The sequence below is a fragment of the Podarcis melisellensis genome, assembly GCF_964234715.1.
Source record: "Podarcis melisellensis genome assembly, chromosome: 7".
Taxonomy (NCBI): domain Eukaryota; kingdom Metazoa; phylum Chordata; class Lepidosauria; order Squamata; family Lacertidae; genus Podarcis; species Podarcis melisellensis.
Window position 1 is genome coordinate 6314021 of NC_138539.1, and position 21391 is coordinate 6335411.

Below are 21391 nucleotides of genomic sequence, written 5' to 3' on the forward strand. Positions count from 1 at the left end.
ACGCTCCATTCCTCAGATCCCTTTCCCAATATCTCTTCCCCTATGAGTGTGCTCCCCCCCCCCCCCGCCAAACTGCCTGGCAATTTCCAAGCATTTATGCAGATGATTGCAGCAGCAGTGACAAACCCCATGGGTGGTATTGCCGCTATTCAGGCAGCGGCTGTGTTAGTTGCCAGAGTCTGCTAAAGTGGAGTTATCAGTCACGTTACAAAGACAGGCTTTTTTCAAAGAGAGGGGGGACCAACTTAAAAGGCAAATGATGTGTCACCAGGATTCTGCTCCTGACTCATGTCATCCTTACGCTCCGTTTCTTCACTCCAGCTAGTAAAGTTTATGTTGGTGGGTGAGAAGGGACAAGCAAGTATTTAACACACACACCCTCCCTTTTCCCAAGCAGAGACGAGAGGAAGGCTTCTCTCTGCCTGAAAAGCTGCAAGGCAAAAAACAAGGCCATTTTATTAGGACCAGAAAGTTGTGCCGTATCAGTATCCGCCCGCTTTCCAATCCAGAAACCTACAGAAAAACCAACTGGGTTTGCTCCTGCTGTTTCCAACAAGCTGTTATTTAGTGATGGGGGCCGGGCTAGGATGCTTTAAAGGGAGACAGGACAAAATCTGTTAACGGCTTTGACAGCTGTCAACAGCTTTTAGCTCTGATAGTTACTTGGACCTTTCGGAGACAGTATGGTACGCTATTGAATGCCAAATACCCAGCATCAGTAAGCAAGGACCGTTGCCTCCCTGCATTGCTTCCTGGTGGAATTGGATGGAGAGATGCTCCCTATTCAGTCAAGAAGCTCATTGGGTGACCTTGGAGCAGCCCCTGTCTCTTAGTCTCACCTACCTCACAGGGGTGTTGTGAGGTTAAGATGGGAAGTGGGTAATACATGCCAGCAGATACAGCTCCCTGGAGGAAAGGTGGGAGGGAAATCTAATCAATAAATTCAGCATGGCTTTTCTTATGTCCTTTCTCCAGCACCTACTGGAGCACCAAAGCTTCTCTTTACTTTGCTCCCTGCATTGAAAAGGATGGCAGAGACCGGCCGCAAGGCCCTTGTATTGCAAGGAGTGTTGTGGAGGATACTCTGTGCCCAGCTTAGTGAGCAATACAGAAGGTGCCCAGTACCAGTTTGGCACGTTTGCTGTCCCCAGTGCACCTTCTTACACGGCAAACCCACCATGCTCAAGAGCTGTGTCTCAGCACGACCAAACGGTGAACAGAGCAGCGACTGCTGTATCCATTGCTGGTGCTGCCTAGAATATATGTCCTTTCATGTGATGCAAGCAACACGAGTACAAATAAGCACAAATGCTTCTCAAAGCTCCGATGCTATCAGAGTTCGAAAATGAAGAAGGAAAGTCACAACAGCTGTGTACTACTTATCTTTGAAAGACTGGCTGCTAATAATTCAGGTGGCTTGTTAAATTTCACTTGGTGGTGGTCTATGAAAAGGCTGCGTGCCTCATCTCTGGTGCCAGTTAAATTTTACTCTGTGCTGACCTGCTTGCTCATATATATATAATTGAAAAATAATAATTTACATTTCAAAATATTCATTTAGACCTTAAATCGATGACTTCCCTTCTTCTCTTTTTGTGGTTCATTTTGCACACCATACATCCCTGCATATTTTATATGAACTAAACCATTTGGTAATCCATTGTTACACCATCAAAACTTCTTTACACTGTTGAATTTATCTTAATGCTACCAGTGTTTTTAAGTGTATACAATTTTCACCCAAATAATCAGTAAACATTTCCCAGTCTTCTTTAAACATATATTCTTCTTGTTTCTCTTATTCTTTCTGTATGTTAAATCTGCAAGCTGCGCGTATGCCATCAGTTTAAGTCACCATTCTTCTTTGACCTCGCTTGTTTTCCATTTTTTACCTGCCTGCTCTTTTATGAAGGTCCTACAAGGAGAACAGAGTGATCTTGCACCAGATTGGACAAATGTTTTGTGTGCACGCTGGAAACTCAGGTGTGCTTACTTAAAAGGAAGCGCCTCATCATTGCAGAAGCAAATAAACTTTTGGAAGTCACCCTCACATCTCTCTCCAAGCCGATCATAAAGTCGGAGGTTCGATTCCCCACGACAGGGTGAGCTCCCGTTGCTCAGTCCCTGCTCCTGCCAACCTAGCAGTCCGAAAGCATGTCAATGTGCAAGTAGATAAATAGGTAGGTAGGAAGGTAAACAGTGTTTCTGTGTGCTGCTCTGGTTCACCAGAAACGGCTTAGTCATGCTGGCCACATGACCCGGAAGCTGTACGCCGGCGCCCTCGGCCAATAAAGCGAGATGAACGCCGCAACCCGAGAGTCAGCCACGACTAGACCTAATGGTCACGGGTCCCTTTACCCTTTACCTGCTGGAGAAATCTGCTCCTCTTAGAGGTAAACATGGCAGTGCAATACATAAGTCACAGTTTCCACACGTATTTGGATAAAGATGTTTGATGTCAGCTGAAGTATGAAGTCTGTCCTTCTCAAGCTGATCTTTGTATTCACTATTCCAACCTGTTACATTCAGTACAGATTTTTCAGTAGCTAAAAAATTGAAAAGTTAGCTTCAGCTACTCCAAAAAGGCATGGTTTTATTAGTAGATAGAAATCCTTCTGTTACTCATAGGGTATATGAAATTAGCAATTTGTAACACTTCAATCTTTTATTAAACTGTTTACAAAAATAGCAAATATTTCTGTCTTTACAACGCTATCCAACACACTATCCCAATACGAAAGTTAAGGCCGCCAAAAGTTTCCTTCAGGCTCACTATGTAATTACTTTATATGTTAAAAAGTTGGAGGACAGAATTGCTTATTTACATTTCAGCTATAAATATCAAAAAATGGCAGGGGAACGATTCATTTGTGAGCAAGGACTCCTGATGTGCATGTCTGTTGAAGGGAAACGTACCAGAGCACCAGTTGCTTCAAGTCGGCATTTTGTGTGATGCAGCTGGCAATGTAACTTGCAAACTTTTTGAAAGGCTGCAGGAAGTCAGAGCATTTGAAAAGGGAGGAGTGGCATAGCTCATGTTCACAAATAAATGGGAGCACCTTTGAAAATTAAGGTACAATATAAAATTATTCCATCTCACTGGAGTGTGTTAAACGTATAAACAAAGAAAGCAGCAGTCCCACTTTTAGGGCACTGAGAACCTGATTTACAATTTACTTTCAGATCAGCAAGTAACTACAATCCTCAGAAGGGGAAATTTCTTCAATGCACTATTACTAGTGGAAAAATCTCACCTTGGGCGGGAAAAGCTTATATTTTACTATAGTGATCTCTACACTGTAGTGAGAACCTCCCTTCTTGCAAAAGCATCCTCATTCATTCTCAGTGGAGTAACTCAACCTGGAACGAGTCTTGAGATCAACAATGGTAAGCCAGGAAAAGGCAGGTCTCTGTCAACCAACTTATCCCATTTAAAAGACCCTATATAGTCTTAAGGGCAATAGTCATCATTCACCCTTCTAAGCTTAACGGATTAACTGCACTGCAACGGTTTGTCATTCAGGAAGCACAGAACCCGATTACACTGTCTGAACAAGGTGCCACTAATCCTACAACGCAGCAAATAATAAACTTCAGGTGGTATCTACAATTTGATATTAAAGACTCATTCAATGATTTCTTAGTGCATTTTCAAGTTTCTTACTCAGTGTATTCATGGTCATAATATAATTTTACTTCTGCTATTCTAGAACAGAAATTCTAGAACAATTACCCTGAAAAGTGATCTGATAAGTTAAAACATTGAAGGAAGAACAAGATACGCACAAGACTGAAGCCAACGGACTCTCTGTGCCTTAAAAACTGAATTAAACAAAACTGAAACACTGAACTTTATTCAACCTTCCAGATTGCTATCTTCCCTTCTTCCTTTCCAGAGCCGCTAAGAACGTATCTGTCCTCTGCTGAGCAAAGAGCTTTCACTGTGTCGATGTGCCCAACCAATTCTTTCTCCACCGTTTTCTTTTCCACATCAACCACATAGATCTTTCCTTTGGTTTTGCCTTGAGAAAGACCTCTGCCGCCAACCCATATCTGAAAGGCAAACACGTCCTTTTAAAACAAAATGCTGTATTTCCATTGTGGATGTGAATATGGATTATTTTATCATTTATTCCAGCAGTAACAGGAGCAGCTGCAAGAAAGTAGGGGGGGAGGGGAGACCTCAAACTGGTGACTAATAATAATAATAATAATTTATTATTTGTACCCCGCCCATCTGGCTGGGTTTTCCCAGCCACTCTGGGCGGCTTCCAACAAAGATGAAAGATACACTAAAATAGCTAATTTATTAATGTAAGTACTAATGCCCAACTTATTTTGGCATATGTGATCACCTTCAGGAGACACAAATATATAGCTCATCTTTAATGCCTCAGCATACATTTCTGAGAAGGTGTTTTGTTGAAACAGGAAAACAGAGAACTGCATAGTAATATGGATCAACTCAACATGTTAGCTGCATAGCCAAGTGAAGTTCAACATTTAGTAACCATGTAAGCTAGCATCACCGTATATTACCACACTTTTATACGGTATATTATATTACCGTACTTTTCCATGTATAAGACACCCCCTATTTTGGGGGACTCTAATTTAAGAAAATGGGGGAGATGGCACAGAGTTGTTGAGCTTGGGGGATTACCCAGGGTTGTTGACCTTTTTTGTGGGGTTGCCAAAAATCGCTCACCAACAAGCATCACAAAATCCACCTCTTGACTGGCAGAAGCTGCCAATCACCCGCCCTATTACCACAGCGCCAGCCAATCAACACCGGCCATTGACGCAATAACCGGAAGACGCCCAAAAGCCGCTGACAGCCGCGGCAGCAACAACCAATCAAACGTCCACCCTATGCACTATCCATGTATAAGATGACCCCAACTTTTAAACATACATTTTACAGGGGAAAAAACCTGGTCTTATACACGGAGTAGTACGGTAATTGTTATTTAAATTAAAATAAGGTATTTGAGACTGCCCACTCCATTGTAAGTAAATTATAAATAGTTGGTAGTTATAACTAGGAAGGGGAGAGTATGGTTATCCACAGGCTGTCAGATACAAGCAAACTGATAAATGACAGAACACACCATTTTGCCTTCACTAATTCTGGATGCGTTATGAAAAAGCTACGCAATTTTTACTTGAAGGAAAAATACAAAAAATTACTTTCCAAGTGTGGCTGGTTCATTAAACAATGAGAGGATTATAGCTAAAGAAGCCTGAAACCAAATCCATGAGCCGGACAGAACTTTAGATTTGTGATGTGGCAAATCTGAGAGGAGCTTCAAAAGCAGCTTGTAATTATAGAGAGGGGAGAAGTTAATTCAGTGAACCACAATTCAATGGAGTTAGCAAGCAGCTCTTGCATAAACCTAGGCAGACTTCTGTATCATAGCTGAGATCACTGAATAAGCCACAAGAAGCAAACAGAGTTCCTTTGCATCCGATTTACCTGGTTTTTAACTTTCATCATACACGTGATCTCTGAGCAGTCTTGCAAGCTGATCTTTTGAGAGGGTGTCGAGAGATCAGTCATGTTCCAGAAATACAACTCAGTGCTCGCTGAACATGATGCCAGCACTTGCTCACTCTAAGGCAAAAGCGAAGAGAAAGGCAAGAGAATACTCGTATTAATGCAAATGACTGTCTAGGGCGTTTAGGTTAAGGTGCTAGTAACAAATCAACTGCCGCAATCTACTGTTACATACCTCGGGGAACAACTGGAAACAGAGGAAGGGCATAGCTCTCACGTTGTCTTCCATTTGTACCCTTTGCCGAATAATACCGTTTGTTGAGAGGACAAGAATACAGCTCCCTATACCTTAAAACAAACATTCATAAAGCGCTTAGTGACAAAGATATTATTGTCTCATTAAAGCAGAAATGAAGATGGTGGTGCATGGATCCTTTACACTAAATGATACAAGGCATGACCGAAAAGTAGGGTGAATCACCCCTGTACGTGATAATAGGAACTGATGGATTCACAGAGACATGTGGGAGGTGTCTGTCCATATCTCAGCTAACATATGCCCAGGTGTCTCAGCTTTGTTGACAGCCTACGTTCATGTGGCAGCTGTTTTGTTGTTGTTTAGTCATCTTAGTCGTGTTCGACTCTCCGTGACCCCATGAACCACAGCATGCCTTGGAAACTCTCACTTTCTTCTCAAAGCTTCTCCTTTTTTATGTCCTTGGAGTTTTCTTGGCAAAATACTGGAGTGGTTTGCCAGTTCCTTCTCCAGGTGGATCACATTTAGTCTAAACTCTTGGCCATGACCTGTCCGTCTTGGGGCTGTTTAGTAGTAGTAATAATAATAATAATAATAATAATAATAATAATAATAATACCTTTATTGCCATTGTACAACCTGTGTACAATGAAATTAAACGAGCCTCCCTCCCCCACCCCCAAACACTCAATCTCTTATCGAACAACGCACCACCTCTTAAGTCAATTTCGCCATGTTATTTTCCGTTCAACAGCCTAACAGCCCACGGATAGAAGCTATTTTTTAGCCTGTTGGTACGGATGATTATACTTCTATAACTCCTGCCCGAGGGTATTAGATTAAAGGGGTGGTGGCCGGTGTGTGAGTCATCCTGGAGAATTTTTCTCGCTCTCCTAAGGCAACAACCCCTTGCGATGTTAATAGTGCAGTGCGTTGCGATTGAAAGTGGAGAAGAGAGTCAATATGAAATTCTGTTTCAAATGGGGAAAATCGGCATCGGAAACCCACGAATTGCTCACAATTGTGTACAGAGATTAAGCTGTAACCCGAAAGACAGTGTATGAGTGGTTTAAGCATTTCCGTGAAGGGTGGCAAAAAATTGAAGATGACCCTCAGTTTGGCAGACCGTCAACAAGCAGAACGGCTGCAAATGGTGACAGAGTTCAACAGTTATTGATGCGCGATCAGCGTTTGCCCGTCTGAAGGATGGCAAAAGGATTTCATATTCCAAGTGAAATCGTTCCTGAGGTAACTGAGTTGTCCCACCCTCCATATTCTCCCGATCCAGCCCCACCAAATTTATTTCTTTTTCCACAACTGAAATCTGCACTGAAAGGGCACAGATTTTCCAGCACTTCACATGTCCAAGCTGCTATGACGAAGGAACTGAAAGCAGTATGAAAAGAGGACTTCTCCAGAAGTTTCCAAAAGTTCTACGAACATTGTCAATGGTGCGTTGTATCAGATTTCTGTCCGATTTCTGTGACCATTCATCCAACTTTCCGGTCACACCTTGTATTTTTTTTCTAACCTTAACACTAATATTCTTAACTATGGAATAGTTTAGCAAAAGGATATACAGTGGCGCCTTGAGTTACAAACGCCTCAGGTTACAAACGCTTCAGGTTACAAACTCCGCTAAGATGGAAGAGTTACTTTGAGTTGAGAACTTTGTCCCTGGATGAGAACGGAAATTGTGTGCCGGTGGTGCACCTGCAGCAAGAGGCCCCATTAGCGAAAGCACGTCTCTAGTTAAGAACAGTTTCAGGTTAAGAACGGACCTCCAGAACAAATTAAATTCGTAACTAGAGGTACCACTGTAAATGGTTCACAGGAAATAAAAGAGAACATGTTTGGGACCGTAATCTGGTTCACTGCACCGTTTGGGGGCTTCCCCTATTTTCTGGTGCTGCCTTCTTCCTATTAAGCATTGAAGGTAAATACCAACGCTGTTAGGAAAACTCCTGTTTCTGATAGGAGTTTGTCAGGTTCATGAGCACCAGGTGAGCTCTCTTCCTAATGCAGATAAATGCTTCTGACAAAGCATTGAAACAACACTCCTACATTTGCAGCAAGGAAGAGTCTTCCCAGAAATGAAATTTAAATTAATCAGTCCCACGGTTTCAGCTGGGTGAAAGAGCAGGGGAAGGCTGAAGGTGGCCGACTTCTTATGAATCAAAGTCAGATATGGCTTCCCCACCCTCTTCCTTTTAAATTACATTCTTTTCAGGTAGATGAAGACACAGGAAACTTACAGCACCAAAGCCTGTTACTGTGGAATTTGATAGCAGTCAGAGTTTCACAGGGCAGCTGGAATCTGTGGTTCACTTTCAAGGTGCTGATGTCCCACATAATCACTGTCCCGTCCACGCTGCAAGAATAGGCCTCACTGCGCAGGCGCAAGGAAAGTACATGATGTCAGGACATGTGTTACAAAAACATTTTAAAAGTCGACATAAAAAATAATACAGTGGTATCTCGTTTTCGAACATACATAATCCGTTCCGGAAGACAGCTCGAATTCCAAAACGTCTGAAAACCGAAGCATTTACTTACGCAAGACTCAATACGGAAGCCGTGTGGCACATTCAACTTCCAAAAAGCATTCAAAAACCAAAGCATTTGCTTTCAGGTTTTCGATGTTCGAAAACCGAAACGTTCGACTTCCGAGACGTTCAAAAAACGAGGTACCACTGTACTGTGGTTGAGGTAACAACATGTAATTCTATTCATAAGTCACTATTTGCCCGAGAAGTGTGTGTGTGTGTGTGTGTGTGTGTGTGTGTGTGTGTGTGTGGTGTGTATTGTTCAATCTTCAAACATCAACTTTACCCCTCCTGCTTTTAAGCTAAAAAAAATCACATTCCAAGTTTTGTGATATCTAGATTCTAGCCTCCCTTCAATGCAATCTTTTAGCTCATACTCTCCAGACAAATGAGTAGTCACCGCAGTGGGAGTGAACTAAAATTTGTTCAATAACATTTCTCCTGCTTTAGGGCTGCGCTACTGTTTATATCCGCAAAATAGCCTACTATATCCGATCTCATGAATTAGATATTGAGAGAGACACACACACTACTGAGGAACCAGATTTTGGACCTAAGACCTCAGCTCAAACCTGGTGTCATCCAAACTGGTCTGCTCTTATTTCAAATATGCTCATACCTCCCCACATGGACAAAAGGCGAAAATGTGACTGGAAGACGAATTACGTACATTTTCTAGTTTCTAAGCTCATCTCTTCGCAAGGAGTTTTCTTGCTATTTTGACGCATCTCATGGATTAGAAAGTTCTGCCGGCGATAGGAGAGAACCGGCCACTGCCTCGGGCAAGGGAACCTTTGGACCTCCAGAAATTATTGGACTTCACCTCCCAATCAGCCACAACCAGCATGACCAGGAGTCAGAGATTTTGTAGTGCAGGACGACAAGAGGAGTGCAGGTTCCCCATTTAAGGGGAATTTTTCCCTTAAAATTTATAGGTGAAATATTTCAAGTGGATACCCAGACATGCACAAGAGAACAGAAATGTTTTACAAACTGGTGCATCATCCAGCTTCTCTCGCAAAAACCATGAATGGTTGTAGTTCCCACAGCTCTCGTGTGCAACCCTTTTACTGTGCTTCCTTTTCCTTCCCCATGAAATTCATACTTGGACATTTGGCTTCATTGGGTTTAAAAAAATGAACTTCTCAATAAAATTTCCCCCACATGCTAAGACTGCACAGTTTCAAAGCTACCCCCTTGTATTCCAACAATAGTTTCCACTAAGCTTTGTTAATAAGTTCTGTGTCCTCTAGGTTTGGGGAGAAATAAATTCAAAGCTGCTCTCCATTTTTCACCTAGAGGTCCTAAGAAACAGGGGCTCAGAAATTCCTCAAGCAGCTGCCTATCAGGAGGTTCACAGTCTGGTTTTTGGCAGTACATCATAGTTCCATTTTGAGGGAAACACTTTGAGGAAAAAGGGGGTCCACCACTAGAAGTCTCTCTCTCTCTCTCTCTCTCTCTCTCTCTCTCTCTCTCTCTCTCTCCCCCCTGGTCCCTTACACTCAGGATACAATCCCAGTTGGTCTTTGAACAAGAGAACCTGCCATACTATATATTCAGCTGACCTGGAGCTGCTATCTCCATTTTTCACAATGATGTCCACAACTTCGGAGCGATGGTCGTTCAGCTGCTTATTGCAAGACATGCTGTGGGTATTGATCAAATAAATAATGGAGTCCTGAGAACCGATCCAGACTTGGCTTTGTTCCACCATTACCATACAATTCTGCATTTGTAAGAAGAAGAAGAAATGCTCAGCAAGACTATATCACTGCAACATGGAAGCTCTCAATATCACACCGAAACGTTAAATCCCTGAAAAGCCTTGATGATTCTGAAAGACACACAAATGTTTTCCAGAGGTGAAATTCCACTTAACTGTCTGTAACCTGGAGTCTCTTGGATGGGCAGTTCCCTATCCCAAACACTGTTCTCTGAGGGAGGAGAAGCATCTGTCTCTACTGAACTTAAGGAAACACCTGTACCCCTTTCTGATATATGCTGCTTAGAAACTTGAGCCTCTCAGGTCCTCCCGGCAGTATCTCTCTGCCCCCATCTCTCAGTGAAGCCTTGAAGAATTCCAAACAGTGTGCGTCAATTTCATTAGCAGCTAGCCACTATTTACCGCCCAAGAAGAAAACACAGGTGGTTTTCCTTCTGTGCCATTCCCTGGATTTCCTGATACAGTATATCTGGACAGAATATATTGCCACATAAATAACAATGAAACAGAAAAAAACCCAACACAGCTCACTTCTACCAAAACAAAAACTAAAAGGATGGAAAAGTTTAAAAAGTCAAAACGCCCATGCACGCTTCAGTACTTTTCGCTAGCAAATTAAAAATTATGCAGTATTTGCACAGTGTTGCTTACCAGTTTAGAGTTTCCTACTTTAAGATAGTGCTGTATGGACCATGTAGATGCATCGAACACGACCACCTTCCCCTCATTTAAGGCACACCATAATTTTGGGTGGGCATCCCCATGCTTTTCTGCTGGATCAAGTTGCCCTAAGCGTTGGAAGGAGAAAACAGTGACACACTTGATATAAAATACGTTTGAACCAAATACATTATCAAGCAATGTACTATCTAAGAGTATACATCTGGCTATGCCATCTTACAAATTGGGTTACTGGGGAACACTGAAGAGCAGCTGTATTTCTGATGCCTATTAACATCTCCCTCAGCTGTTACCTTTTTCACTGTGTTTTTGTTCAAGACATTCCCTGTATTTTACAAAGCTTAACAGAGCCAAGAATGAAGAGGATGCAGGTTTCAATCCATCAGCTTTACACGGAAGACCTGCTCCTGAACTATTTCCAACACAGGTGGTGACTGGCAGGAGCACAAAGAGAAGAAACACTTTTTCTGGTTGCATAGCCAAAATAAATTATTTTGATACTATGCTATACTACACTGAAATACTTATATGTTCCTTTGATTGTCCTTGAATGTCATCCTTTTCTGCCACAGCCTCTGAGAACCACTGCAGTACGGTATTCACTCCTGAACTACTCTGTCATGTGTCATTTAGCTCAGGGTTTTCCAAACTTGTGTCTTCAGCTTTTTCTTCTTTGGACTACAAATCCCATCATCCCTAGCTAGCAGGACCAGTGGTAAAGGGTGATGGGAATTGTAGTCCAAAACAATTGGAGACCCAATTATGGGAAACCCTGATTTAGCCTACACAGAATAGTGAGATAAATAAAGGTAAAAAGTAAAGGATCCCTGGACGGTTAAGTCCAGTCAAAGGAGACTATGGGGTTGTGGCGCTCATCTCGCTTTCAGGCCGAGGGAGCTGGTGTTTATCCACAGACAGCTTTCCAAGTCATGTAGCCAGCATGATAAACCGCTTCTGGCACAACAGAATACTTCGATGGAAACCAGAGCGCACGGAAACACTGTTTACCTTCCCGCCGGAGCGGTACCTATTTATCTACTTGCACTGGCATGCTTTTGAACTGCTAGGTTGGCAGGAGCTGGGACTGAGCAACGGGAGCTCACCCCATGGCGGGATTCGAACCGCCGACCTTCCAATCGGCAAGCCCAAGAGGCTCAGTGGTTTAGACCACAGCGCCACCCGCGTCCCTTTTTAGATAAATATTTGGCCTTGGAATGAGGATACCAGAGTTCTTACTGCCTCCTCTCCTCGGCCATATATCTCACCAGGAGGCCTCTTTCTGTTATCTACCCCAACTTGTTGAGAAGCCAGCATACCCCATCCCGACACACTGGGGTGCTGTAATGTCACCAAGTGCAACCAACTCCAATTGTTCCCTGACACGCACCCCTTCCAGGAATACAGTATTCCATACCTGGTGTATCCAGTGGTGATGTATGGAAGTGAGAGCTGGACCATAAAGAAGGCTGATCACCGAAAAATTGATGCTTTTGAATTATGGTGCTGGAGGAGACTCTTGAGAGTCCCATGGACTGCAAGAAGATCAAACGCATCCATTCTTAAGGAAATCAGCCCTGAGTGCTCACTGGAAGGACAGATCCTGAAGCTGAGGCTCCAGTACTTTGGCCACCTCATGAGAAGAGAAGACTCCCTGGAAAAGACCCTGATGTTGGGAAAGATTGAGGGCACAAGGAGAAGGGGACAACAGAGGACGAGATGGTTGGACAGTGTTCTTGAAGCTACCAGAATGAGTTTGACCAAACTGCGGGAGGCAGTGGAAGACAGGAGTGCCTGGCGTGCTCTAGTCCATGGGGCACGAAGAGTAAGACACGACTAAACAACAACAATACCTGGTGTATAAAGTAAGACTTCTACTGCTTGTGGAAAAGTTTCCCCAGCTGACGGATTAATCTTGTGCTTGAGTGTTTCTCTTGTTGTTTTGGGGACCATCATGGGCACTGAAGAAGAACAGACAAATACATGATGTTGTTTTTCAAAGTTACTGTCAGGCCCAGGAGCATAAACACATGCAAATGCCTGAAGAAATAAAGGCCAGTCACAGAACGAAAACAGAAGTCCGTTTGGAAGGCAGTCAGAATAGTCACACAACAGGTCCTAGCATTCTGCTCCTCCTACTATTAGCCCTGGGCCTTTGGGTGCAGTCAAACTCTGACACACTGTACTCTGGCCCCTAGGTATTCCTGGGCTTGGTGCATGATTGGAGATGCCTTGAACCAACAGAGTTCTGGACGATGCTCTGAGATACAGAACAACGGTTCTAGCAAGAGCATTTAAGCCACAAACCAGCTCACCTTCGTTCTTCATCTTATCAAAGTAAGATAGCTTGGAAGCAGCATAAATGATCTTAGAGGACTGCAGTACACCCACGACTGCATCCATCAGGAGAACGTTTGTAAGTGCTTGTTGAATATACTGAGGGTCCTAGGGGACAAAATGAAAAGAAGCCATTATGTTCTGTGAACCGCCCTGAGACCTCCGGGTATAGGGCAGTATATACCATATTTTTCGCTCTATAAGATGCACCAGACCACAAGACGCACCTAGCTTTTGGAGGAGGAAAACAAGAAAAAAATATTCTGAATCTCAGAAGCCAGAACAGCAAGAGGGATCGCTGCGCAGCAATCCCTCTTGCTGTTCTGGCTTCTGGGATAGCTGCGCAGCCTGCATTCGCTCCATAAGACGCACACACATTTCCCCATACTTTTTAGGAGGGAAAAAGTGAGTCTTATAGAGCAAAAAAATACGGTAAATTCAATAAATAATAATAATACTTGCTTTTTGCCTTCTGTTCCTTTTGTTTTAAGAAAAAGCCCATGTTTATCTCCCAATGTGTATGTCCATGATCCTCCCATTCAGCTTTGCATGTGTGCATAATGCAATATTCTATATAATCACATTACCAAATTCAATCAAAGAATATGAAACCTTTGTTTATTTACTTATTAATTTCCCAATTTAGGGGAGGAAATACATGACCTTTAACTACCATCCAATTAACAGTAAAAACGGACTGCACCAATCCATCCAGAATCAGGTTGAAATGTGCGCCAAGGAAGCCATACAATAAAACGGTTGTTTAAAATACGGATACAGAAGATGTCAGGCGCATTAATCAATAGTATCGTGGGTTTTGTAACGACGGCTGCAGTCTTGGCAAAATTGGTCACTTCACTTCTCTAATTATTAATCTTCTCTTACAACTGAAGGCGAGCAAAACATGGGAATTTGAAAGGTCAACGGGATAGTAAAAGCGTATAAAACTTTTCTTTTGACAATACAAAACATGTTTCAACTGCCAATTCAAAGTGCCAGACCTTGTGATCATCCGCCATTTTCTTCCCGGCCCACATCTCCTTCACCATCAAGTGCCACAGATCACATTCAGATTTAAGATTTGCTTCGAAAACCTCCTTTTTGGACACGGCTTTTATCTTTAGGGTGGGAATCCGGAGAAGCAGGAAAGCAACTGTCGTACTCTTCACTTCCTGGGTTTGGGGGCAGTGGGAGAAGACGGAGAAATGAGAACTGAAAACTGAAGTGAGCCAAAGTACAGCTACACAGCCGTCTCCTCCAAATCCCTTCCCCATAACTTTTTCAGTTCCTCGGATTCTAAGCTCTTTCTGGAGACATGCTTTTCTCTAAACCAGGCATGGCCAAACTTGGCCCTCCAGCTCGTTTTGGGACTACACCTCCCATCATCCCTAGCTAACAGGATCAGTGGTCAGGGATGATGGGAATTGTAGTCCCAAAACAGCTGGAGGGCCACGTTTGGCCATGCCTGCTCTAAACAAACAATGGTCACAGTACAGCAGGTGTGGAGAAACCACCAGATGTTGCGGAAATACAAATTCCATCATGCCTGGCCGTTGGCTGTTTGCTGGGGCCGATGGGAACTGAAATTCAGCAACACCCAGATGGCCAAAGGTTCTCCAAACCTGCAGCAGATGCAATAGAGCCCCCGGATTGTATTGTATGGTATATTATTAAAATGCTGGGGGGTGGGAGAGTTTGCATGCAAGTTCCATTAAGAGATTAATTTCCAGCACTGAATAGGTTGCCAAACATGCCCCAGACACAATTTGACCCGAAAAATTAAACTTTGGTATGGCAAAACTGATGTTAAAAGCCTAACACGTATACAAGATGATAATGACTGTTTCAGATATAGGGTTCCCTCAACTATATCTTGTGCATACCACCATCAGCCCTAAAGCACATAAATATATAAAAAGCCTCTATAAAGGCCACCAACTGGGATATAAGGTAGCCCCAAATCTGCAGTTGTATAATAAATATCTTCAAAATAAGGGAATTTGGGTATTGAGTCTATGTCGCACTCACCTCTATGTCCCTGAAAGTTGCAATCTCTTGGTAGCCGGGCCGAACTCCTTCAGTCAGAAGGAACAAGCGCTTCTGAGTCATGGCTATTTTCCCAACTCCTTTGTTCGTTTTAACAGAGGACGACAACTTGTAGACACATTCGTTTTTGTCTAAGCGTTCTATCACGCTGGGGGGCAGGTTTACGTCTTGCGCCTCTGCTTCCGTTTCCTTCCAGTAGGTGTAAAAGTCCTTAAATGTTTCTGGGTCTATTTGTTTCTGATGCCCTTAAATGAAAGGAACTATTATTTCCTTTTAACATTTCTACACAACCTGAGACACCCTGAGAAAAGTCAGGCTAACCTGGTTTGACCTGACACAGGAAGCCAAACTAGTTCTTCCTTTTACCCAAGCAGTGGGAAAAGGTTTTAACTTCTGTGGCAAATGTGTTTTGAGATTATAAACCACGTCTTACAACATTTAGAATTTATTGGACTCTGTTTCATTCATATGGAAAGGGATTATCTATGACAACATGTCGCTGGAGATGTAATAAGGAAAATGATTCTTTGAAACATATGTTTATGCAATGTCCAACGCTTACAAATTTTTGGAGGAAAGTATTAGGATGCATAGGGACGCAGGTGGCGCTGTGGGTTAAACCACAGAGCCTAGGACTTGCCGATCAGAAGGTTGGCAGTTTGAATCCCCGTGACGGGGTGAGCTCCTGTTGCTCAGTCCCTGCTCCTGCCAATCTAGCAGTTCAAAAGCACATCAAAGTGCAAGTAGATAAATAGGTACCACTCCGGCGGGAAGGTAAACGGCGTTTCCATGCGCTGCTCTGGTTCGCCAGAAGCGGCTTACTCATGCTGGCCACATGACCTGGAAGCTTTACTTCCACATGGCTCCCTCAGCCAATAAAGTGAGATGAGCGTCGCAATCCCAGAGTCGTCCATGACTGGACCTAATGGTCAGGGGTCCCTTTACCTTTACCTATTAGGATGCATAAATACTACTGGAGGGGGGATAAAAATTGTCAGATGATAATATTATCCTAAACCATACGCCAACAATATGGGGTTTGACAGCGGGTCAACTTAGATGGACTCTTTGCACTTTTACTGCAGCTAAAAGACTGATATTGGTTCATTGGAAAGAGAATACCTTTGATCAATGGATACAAGATATGATAACTCAACATATGAACAGATTGCTTTTGGACACAAATTGTGTATGGATAAATATAATGATATCTGGAATGCATTTATAAAAATTATAACGACTTGTTAATAATTTTATATTCATTGGAATCATATTATTTATATACCGGTACATTGTATTTTGTCACAGTTTGCAGCACTTTTCTCTGTTTGTTTTGTATTTATTTCCTTCCTTACTCCAGTTTATTTCTCCACTGAAGGTTTTCAATAAAATATAAATAAAAACAGTAAGCTCTCGCTTTTCTTCTTCCTGGCCTGCTGCCTCTGCCATGACGGCCCCTAACATCTCAAATTCAAGTATCTATCCTCTTTTTTTTCTGAATGGAAGAAGTGGCTTCACAAGGAATAGGCTTTGCAAAGGAGATGGGGCAAGTGAGACGAAGTGGGCAACCCAGTCGCAGAAGGAACGGGAGAAACGGATCCGTAGCAAGACATGGAGAAGCAACAGCAGGGCGATGTCTAGACCTCATCCACAAAACAATTGCTAAACCTGCCGCCATGTCCCACAGATAAAACCAAAATCAGCTGCTGCTATACGTACCATCTGTGCCTGCAGAACTGCCTTCTGAAAAAAATACCTCAGCAACTATTATCAATTTACCATTTTAAGTATGGGTCAAGTAACTCTGCAATTGCTGCCGGTTTCATCGCCGCAGTCTCCTACTGAGCCCAGGCCATGCAAGCCAATATACACAGAGACAGATTCCAGACCTGGCCAAGGAAAACATGCCAGCTCTCAGTAGCAAACATGCACAGGTTATTAGAAGTGTAAAATGAGACATCAACCGAACCACGTGAAGCTGGCAGTTTTGCCTGCACCAGGTAGGTGCCGTTTTAAAAATCCATCTCACTTTGGATGATAGCGCTGCAGAGAAGCAACAGAATCAGCCAAAGTATCCCATGTTTTTCACTCATAGACCTTTCCTCTGCAACAAGACTGGCCTCATTTCATTCCTACCGTTATTAAGCTAAGGATGCAGGACTAGGGCAAACACAGTACAGTGGTACCTCGGGTTACATACACTTCAGGTTACAGACGCTTCAGGTTACAGACACCGCTAACCCAGAAATAGTACCTCGGGTTAAAAACTTTGCTTCAGGATGAGAACAGAAATCGTGCTCCAGCGGCATGGCAGCAGCAGGAGGCCCCATTAGCTAAAGTGGTGCTTCAGGTTAAGTACAGTTTCAGGATAAGTACAGACCTCCGGAACGAATTAAGTACTTAACCCGAGGCACCACTGTACAGTGGTACCTTGTGTTACGGATGGGATCCGTTCCAGAGGCCCGCCCGTAATGCGAAAAGCCTGCAACTCGAAGCACCACATCTGCGCAGCGCGATTTGGTGCTTCTGCGCATGCGCGAATTGTGATTTAGCGCTTCTGCGCATGCGCGAGCGGCGAAACCCGGAAGTAACCCATTCCGGTACTTCCGGGTTGCTGCGGGACACAAGACGAAAACATGCAACTTTAAGCGGACATGAGGTATGACTGTAAAAGTCATTAAGGGATAATAAGAACAACAAAATATGGAGAGAAGGAGAGATAGCTCAGTCAGTAGAGCATGGGAATGATTATTACTAATGTTGTTGTCTGCACTGCAGTAATAATCTCAGACACTATGCAAGAAGCTAGCAATGGAGAACTAAGAACAGGTGGCTGCAGATCAGTATTTGCTTACTGGCTATTGGTTGCAGGATGCATGCAATCACTTGGTAGGCAATAGGCTTCTACATCACGAGGAGAATCTCACCCTGCTTGTGGAGCCTTGGCACACCCTAAAACCTGCATATCACCCTGGATCTGTATGATCAAGCAAGAGATTTGAGTTCAGGCTCTAGTCCAGTGCAGAGTGTTGTGTTTATAGCAGATAAGGATAAAGGTAAAAGACACCTGGACGGTTAAGTCCAGTCAAAGGCGACTATGGAGTTGCAACACTCATCTCGCTTCAGACCAATGGAGTCAGCGTTTGTCCACAGACAGCTTTTCCGGGTCATGTGGCCAGCATGTCTAAACTGTTCTGGCACAATGGCACACTGTGATGGAAACCAGAGCGCATGGAAACACTATTTACCTTCCTGCTGCAGTGGTACCTAATTATCTACTTGCGCTGGTGTGCTTTCGAACTGCTAGGTTGGCAGGAGCTGGGACCGAGCAACGCGGTCTCACCCCATTGTGGAGATTCGAACCGGTGACCATCCGATCGGGAAGCCCAAGAGGCTCAGTGGTTTAAACCACAGAGCCACCCGCATCCCATGTTTATGATACAGTACCTTGCTGATTTGGTTAGGTTTGCCAGCATCTGCTTTGCAGCAACAGACGTATCGGGGAATGAACATGCTTTACATCAACAGTAAGAGCAATCTTCGAGGAAGAAAGAAAGGTAGGCATGAAAAATTCTGAGGAAAACAACTGCTTTTGAGCATATTTTTCTCCCCTTACCTACAGTCAGTGCATCAAACAGCCGATGAATTGTGTCTGTGTCTCTGACAATCCCAGATTCTTGAACGAACTTCACAAAGTCATCCAGCTGCATGTGTGTTTTCGGCAACTGGAATTTTTTCACACGGTCGTCTACTTTGCTTATTTCCCTTTGGTTATCCATCACTTGACTGATCAGCCTCTTCAGCTCTGGCTTCTGATCTGCTTGGGAACGTTCGGAAGGAGGAAGGTTTTCCACCACTTTCCTCACAAGGTCTGTGGGAAATATCCGTATGTCTGTCTTATAAAGGTTCTGGAAGTCCGAAAGCGCATTCAGAAGCTTTCCTTGCATCAAACCAATAAGTCCCCGGAGGTAGAAATACCTTGCCAGAAGTGCAGAGTTATCGGGAGACAAAATATCTATAGCTCTGCTGAGATAAATATTAAATTCAAGGTAGTAAGAAAAGACACACTGGCTCAGAAGAGGAAAGTGGATTTCTGGGATCTTGAAAGTAGTCACTGACTTAGAGGTTGATCTCGTATCTAGAAAAGGTAACAAACAATTGCTTACAACTAAAACAAATGCAACTAAATAAAAAATAATTATACAACTTTTAGAAGGCATCTGAAGGCAGCCAAATATGGGGAAGTTTTCTTTTAATGTTTGATGTTTTATTATGCTTTTATATTTGTTGAATGCGGCCTCGAGTGGCTGGGGAAACCCAGTCAGAAGGGGAGCGTGCAAAAAATAAAAATAAGATTACGATAATGAAAGTAAGATTAGGAAGCAATAGGCCAGGCATAGCCAAACTCGGCCCTCCAGATGTTTTGAGACTACAATTCCCATCATCCCTGACCACTGGTCCTTTTAGCTAGGGATGATGGGAGTTGTAGTCCCAAAAGATCTGGAGGGCCAAGTTTGCCTATGCCTGCAATAGGCCATTGACTATTGTTTTGCCTGTCCCACACTGGTTTCAACGCGCCTACTAGGAAGGCATGCTCATGTTTAGTCTTCTGAAAAGGATTGCAAGGAGACTGGCGAAACTAATGGCACAGCGCTTTGCAGTCGGACGAAACTGGATTCTGAGACCCGACAACCTTTCCCTAACGGCCGTGGATTGGTCTTCAGAATGTAGTTCAAGAGAGGGGCGCTGTATTTGACATTTATTTTATCTTTTTCATTTACATTCGAATGAGAAGAGAAACAACCACAGCAGCCCAGTTAAGTTCTCCTCTTACCTTGCTTCACGTCTAAACGCCGAAGAGACGAATTCCTCGTTGGGCCATCCTTTGGCACAATCTCTTGCAGATTAGGCAAGCTCAATCCCATTCGCCTGCTCATCATGTACTGCGGGTTAAACCTTCTCGAAATTACTTTTTCCATGGTTGGCCTCCTTGGGCTGAGCAGTGAAGTTAACCTACAGATAACAACATATATATATATCAAACCTACTTGCAGGATCCAACAAACTCTCTGCCCTTGTGGCCATCAGGAAACCCAGGCTAGGACATAGCCCAGGCTGCGTTTCACAAACCCAAAGACATTTACCAACCCATATAATTATTTGATGAAGTGGGACAAGGGATTTCAAGGATTAATTTAAATCAAGCTTCTGTAGCAAAACATCCTGAAAAGAAAAGAAAAATACAGTGGTACCTCTCAAGACGAAATTAATTCGTTCCGTGAGTTGCTTCGTCTTGCGATTTTTTCGTCTTGCGAAGCACAGATTCCCTGGGTATTAACGGTTTTAAGAAAAAGGAAACAAACTCGCAAGACGTTTTCGTCTTGCGAAGCAAGCCCATAGGGAAATTCGTCTTGCGAAGCAACTCAAAAAACGAAAAACTCTTTCATCTTGCGCGTTTTTCGTCTTACGAGGCATTCGTCTTGCGAGGTACCACTGTAGCCATGTGCTCAGCAGAGTAGAGAAGGGTATTTTGCTATGCAGCTGCTGTATAAATAGTGAGAAGGCTTCTTCACCTGTCTTTCTCAGTTTCGGTGCTCAGCTCCAGGCGGGCAAAAGCATCCATCCTTCTGTTAAGGCGAGCTTTAAGGAAAAAGTGAAATATATAGGTATCCAGCACCTGCAAAGCGACGTTACAGGAAAGCGACGTTAGTATCTTGACATATTTGAAGGGCTAGCTATTCACTGACATGAAGCGTCCCCTTAAAGCTGGACTTGTATGTCTGTACACTTACGATCAGGGCAGGCTTCCTCAACCTCGGCCCTCCAGATGTTTTGAGACTACGATTCCCATCATCCCTGACCACTGGTCCTGCTAGCTAGGGATGATGGGAGTTGTAGTCCCAAAACATCTAGAGGGCCGAGGTTGAGAAAGCCTGGATTAGTGCTTCACACCAGAAGTTCACCTGCTTAGTTTTTTGTGAGGGGAAGGGGAGAAGCGTTTATCTAAGAAACTTCCCAATGCTCTGATCAAAAGACCAGAGGTGGCATTATTATCCATTTACGATGGGGTGGAAGGTTCACAGGCTAGGAAGAACTCGCTCACAAATTTATTGACAAGCTGCACAAATTATTATAGCTAGGAAGTGGAAGGGGCAAGCAGAATGTAAAATGGAGGAATGGTACAAAGAGGTTTGGGATATAGCTATTAATGATAAATTAACACGTGCCGTTAAGGTAAGACGGGGAATATGCAGAAGAAATGATTTTGAGGAGATATGGAGAGTGTTTGTAGAATTCGTACTGTTAAA

The 21391-nt window shown here is 43.4% G+C and overlaps 1 protein-coding gene across 4 annotated transcripts in view; it reads right to left on the bottom strand.

Annotated features, from left to right (window-relative positions):
• Positions 1–2573: 2573 nt before the first annotated feature.
• The window catches only part of DENND3 (DENN domain containing 3), a 45714-nt gene continuing 26896 nt past the window's right edge, over positions 2574–21391 (bottom strand). For all 4 annotated transcript variants that reach the window (XM_081918666.1, XM_081918665.1, XM_081918664.1 and 1 more), the window contains 13 exons: positions 20657–20760; positions 19918–20096; positions 18700–19221; positions 15066–15328; positions 14039–14209; positions 13016–13145; positions 12554–12661; positions 10674–10810; positions 9865–10025; positions 8009–8142; positions 5733–5845; positions 5477–5614; positions 2574–4053 (listed from right to left, as the gene is read on the bottom strand). In XM_081918666.1, coding sequence (XP_081774792.1) covers positions 3853–4053; positions 5477–5614; positions 5733–5845; positions 8009–8142; positions 9865–10025; positions 10674–10810; positions 12554–12661; positions 13016–13145; positions 14039–14209; positions 15066–15328; positions 18700–19221; positions 19918–20096; positions 20657–20760 — 2361 coding nt within the window. In that variant the 3' untranslated portion in view covers positions 2574–3852. The remainder of the gene's footprint in view (positions 4054–5476; positions 5615–5732; positions 5846–8008; positions 8143–9864; positions 10026–10673; positions 10811–12553; positions 12662–13015; positions 13146–14038; positions 14210–15065; positions 15329–18699; positions 19222–19917; positions 20097–20656; positions 20761–21391) is intronic.